At 50.7% G+C, this 4,534-nt stretch overlaps 2 protein-coding genes across 2 annotated transcripts; both read left to right on the top strand.

Annotated features, from left to right (window-relative positions):
• Positions 1–2,525: 2,525 nt before the first annotated feature.
• Positions 2,526–2,741, top strand: PtA15_1A203 (uncharacterized protein; the record flags this gene model as incomplete). The annotated part of the gene is made up of 1 exon (XM_053165206.1): positions 2,526–2,741. The coding sequence occupies one exon, from the start codon at positions 2,526–2,528 to the stop codon at positions 2,739–2,741; it is 216 nt and encodes a 71-aa protein (XP_053016420.1).
• Positions 2,742–3,243: 502 nt separating this feature from the next.
• On the top strand, positions 3,244–3,959 carry PtA15_1A202 (uncharacterized protein; the record flags this gene model as incomplete). The annotated part of the gene is made up of 3 exons (XM_053165205.1): positions 3,244–3,372; positions 3,466–3,678; positions 3,774–3,959. 3 exons carry the CDS (start codon positions 3,244–3,246, stop codon positions 3,957–3,959), a joined length of 528 nt encoding a protein of 175 aa, XP_053016419.1.
• Positions 3,960–4,534: the final 575 nt, after the last annotated feature.

The following is a 4,534-nucleotide window of genomic DNA, read 5'->3' as shown; positions in this document are numbered from 1 at the left end:
TCGTAAAACGTTGATTATGTTACCATAAAGTGTCCTAGGTGGATTGAGCGTATCGTTTCTGACTTCGGGATCGCTCATGATTTCGGCAAACTCGTAGACACATTTGATGAGAGGATCAGATTGTTTGTGACTAGTTGTAAATTCCTCCACAAGCTGAGTAGGATCCGAGAGGGAATTACCCTTCATGTTTCCTAGTGCCTTCATGCCCGCCTGATTCCAACCGCGCACCATACCAGTTTTTTTCCTTTCTTCAGCCGGATAATGGATGCAAATCCATATTAAGACCCAAAAGAATGACTCCAGGTCATCCACGAAAGAGTGGCGATGTTTTTTCAGAAGTAACCCACTCGACATGAAAACTTTCGTGCCGGTTCTGGCATGGAGCTCTTGAGGGTCCTCGTTAGAGCGGGGAATCGCCACATCTAGGTCAATTAGGAATGCTTTTGGAATCGGGTCTGTCGGCTTGTTAATCATGAGGTTGTTGATAGAGATATCTCTGTGTAGATAGCCCGCTTGGAATAAGCCATAGTGGCCTTTGATACAGCCCTCGAGGGCCGCTAACAGACCAGACACATCTTCGACTTTCGAAATAGATTGCCCCACGTCTTTGAGGATCAACCGTCTATGAACCAGATTAGTAAAGCAATTTAGTAGTTCTGGATCGGCAGGGGGATTACCGATGTTGATCTTGCGTTTCCCTCTAAATTCTATGCGATCCCGAACGTAAAATTCAGTGTCGACTCTCCGGCCAGCCACGTGGACATCTTCATGATGGTGATATCGCGCAACATTAGGGACGTTTTGTCTTGTCACATCGCAAAGCATCTCTCCTTCTACTATCCGGTCTTCGGGTTGCCATGAATCCTTGATGAGAAATTTTTGGTCCTTATCTTCACGGAGATGCGCTTCCCAGCAGGTTGTCCCACGTCCGCAGATTGCCGCCGCTCGGAAGACGAGGTGGTCGATTACAAGTTGTTGACCAGTGTTGGTGTTTATCAGTTGTTGAGGAACAGACTCGGTGCTGTTTTCTATCGGTTGTTGAGAAACGGACTCGGTGCTGATGTTTGTCAGTTGTTGAGGAACAGACTCGGTGCTGATTTTTTTCTCCTGCGGTCGCGGAGTACAAGCCGGCCCAGCACCTTCAACGAAGGTTGGATCAAAGCCGAGGACTTGCTTGTTTGTCGTCAAAAACAGCGTCATGAGAGTAAGAAACTTGATGAAGTTTTCTTTGGTCGCTTTGATGTCGAATGATTCAGATCCGATGGCACCGGACCTATCAAATTGCCAGAGCTGCATCGAAGTTCCGCACAGTGTCAACCCAATGACGTAGCTTCGGGTGGGCTGAGCTGCGAAGACTGGGTGGACGTATTTGGCCAAGCAACGGGCCGCCTCTTGGACATCCGATTGGTTCTTTTTCAGCTCGACAGGGACCAGAAGATCTTCAATGTGATATTCGTCCTTGATATACTGAGACATAATTGCACCGTCCGGCTTTCGTTTTCCATCAACGCCCTGTATAGGTTTGTCACACAGGGACCGCCAAGTACGAGAATTCGGAAGAGCTGATACAAGTGGCTGCAGCATGGTCGAGATGTGCTCTAGAATTGGTGTGATCCAGTTCAACACATGCACCTCCGAAGTGTCTTTTAATTGTTCTTCGTACTTTTGATTGATAAGATTTTCGCAGGGTTGTAGGAGCGAGGTGAGTTCGCGGTATTCTTTCAGCAGCGAGGCAGATTCGGGGTGATGTAACCTGATGAAACGATCCACGGTCAAATCGGTCACATCCATGTACATTAATTCGTTCAATTCCCGGTGTAGCGCAGGAAGGAAGTCAGGAAGTTTACTGGAAGAATCCACGCGGCCGGCTGTAGTGTCGGTCCTCACAAGGTTTGATGAGGATAACTGATGGCTTGGGTTGCTGGAAGAATGCACGCGGTCGGCTGTGGTGCCGGTCCTCACAGAGCTCGGCGTGAATGACCGATGGCTTGAGGGGCTTTTGAATTCTTCTTTGATGAAATCGTACGTTTGTTGGTCGGACTTGGCCGGGTCTTCGAGGAGGAACGTGATAAGAGGTCTGAAAGGGTCGAAGTCACTGCTCTTATAAAGGCGACCCATCCTCAACATTGCCTTTTGAAGTTTTTCATCGTAATCTGACGTGAGGAGAAAACTTCCAAGAAAATTGAGCAGCGGTTCTAGCTGCTTCTTGATTTCTGTAAGACAATATGTAGATGTGAGATGGTGATTGGTGGGATGCAGGGTTGATGAGTGAGGCGTGGCCGCGCTTACCGCTGGTATCACGCCCGATCCAGAGCTCCTCGGCGGGGGTGATCCCTTGGGAAGTGATAATTTTGCGCATACTGTCGTATAGTGATTCATGTGTTGATTCCATGGGGTCGGCGGAGGGTGTGGTGAGGTGTGTGGGCGTTTGACGGAGAATGTGAAGACTGCTGGATTGCTTGCTCCCTGAAAGATTTGGTGGACAGAAGGGTCCCCCGGAACATGACCGGAGGAAGGGGCCCCCGATGTTACCAGGCCCGGGAGCCCTCGGTCATCCTACTCCCAAGTTCCAACCGGAGTTGGCAAAAGTGGGACGAGCCATGAGCATCACGACCCGTTACGATGGCGCTGGGGACGCGATGATGTGGACGAACTGGACCGGCTTGAGTTCATCAAGCACCGCGACTACATCCTTGAACGTCTCGCCCACCATCCTCCGCCCATCAAGGGAAAAAAGATAGCCGACCCCCGCCACCCTATCTCTCTTCATCTCCTAGAACAAATACGCGGATAGAAGAAACCAGCGGGAAGCGGAAAAATTCAGAGCCACTGCCACCGCCGAGCGACTCGACAACGCGCCAATCAGCCCCAGACTCGCCCAGAGACCAGACCACTCCCTATATCTCTTACCTTGATTTGCACAATACGGTGACTGATCGAATGGCTCAAGACACACGTCCAGGAAAGATTGCCAGATGTCACAAGGCATCAACTCCATAAGGCCTCAATCACTCGTCATTTAGGCCGGCCAGACGAAGAGCTCTGCGGCTTTTCATCTCTTAACTTGGTCAGTCCATCTCTTTTGTTTTTCCTTGGGTCATTCATTGATCGCAACTTGGACTCATTCTTCATCCACTCCTCCGCTGGCTCCGGTGCTTACGGGATTGTCAAACATCCCCAGGATAAGTGCGCAGACGGACAGCCAGTTGGCTCGCCGCTGGTGATCAAGTACATCATCAAACAATGAATCCTCGCCAACTGTTGGAAGCCCCACAAAGTACTCGGTCCGGTCCCGATCCAGATCCATGTCGTGGACCATCTCAGGAGAGCCAACCATCGCACATCCATCATACCCATGGCCACACAGTACATGTAAGCCAGAGACTCCAAAGGCAACAGTATGCCTGTCGAAACAATCCCTAACCGGACTGACCTTATTCAGCTTTGTGCAAAGGACAACGCCAGCGGAGGCACTCTGTCACAACCCCACCAACGAACCGGACACCCAAACATCTGTGGGATCTTGGACTAATTCGAGGACGGGACTGCTATTACCTGGTCATGCCCCAATTCGAGGACAGGAAAAATCTTTTTGACCATCCCAAGCTGGCCCCCGATGGCCTGCCGACCGCCGAGGTGCGCAGGATCTATGGCCAGAATGGCCTGCCGATCTCCGAGGTGCGCGGGAGCTTTGGCCAGATCGTCGACGGCTTCTCCTTCTTGCACAAATGTAACATCATCCATCAGGATCTTAAAGACAAGAATCCGACCAGCCCCAGCGCCTCAACCAGCCCGCGCTGAAGGCCAAACAGGCCCTCTCCATCAAGATCTGGAGGAACTCGCTGATCGACAAGGTCGAGCAGGTGCTCATGGACCACGAATCTAACACCAGGTTCAGGAACCCGCTCTCCGAGTCCCTCATCCGTGTCGCTTCTTCCGACCATCCCCACCACCCCTGATCCACCCCCCTCCCCCTGATCGTCTTTCTTGGCTCGCGTCTCTTGCCTATCCCGTTCTTTCGTAATCTGCCCCCCCTCCTCACTCGCCCGATCCCCCTCATTGTCGCTTCTTTCCATTAATCAATCGCCGTCTCTTGCTTCTGTTCTGTCCCGGCCCGCCCTGCTTCCTCTTTTCCTTCCTCTTTTGTCTCAGCCTTCCTTCACCACCCAACTACCCTACTACCAACATACATATATCTACTACGTATTTGGAAGCGCTGCCTACGTCAGAGAGGGTAGCAAGTTTGACACGTTTTTGGGTAAATTAGAGTGAGCATCAATTCCCAGGTTTTTTTTAGTAGGCACATCTTTCTGGATAATCGTTGACAGTATATAATTGCTTCTGGAATATAAAAGCTTTGTTGCTCCAGAGGTCCTCAAAGGGGTCCCAAACTGCGGAAAATAGATTGATATGTACGGGCATTGGGGGTGATTTTATTTCTGCTGATCACCAGAGAATGTTTGTTTTAGAACCCCAAGGAAGCCACAAAGTGGATTGGTGAGGGGAGTCAAGGGTGGCCAAAGCTCAAGATGCA

The sequence above is a fragment of the Puccinia triticina genome, chromosome 1A (assembly GCF_026914185.1).
Source record: "Puccinia triticina chromosome 1A, complete sequence".
Classification (NCBI taxonomy): Eukaryota; Fungi; Basidiomycota; class Pucciniomycetes; order Pucciniales; family Pucciniaceae; genus Puccinia; species Puccinia triticina.
Note: the sequence above shows the minus strand (reverse complement) of the source record. Positions and strands in the feature narration are given on the sequence as shown.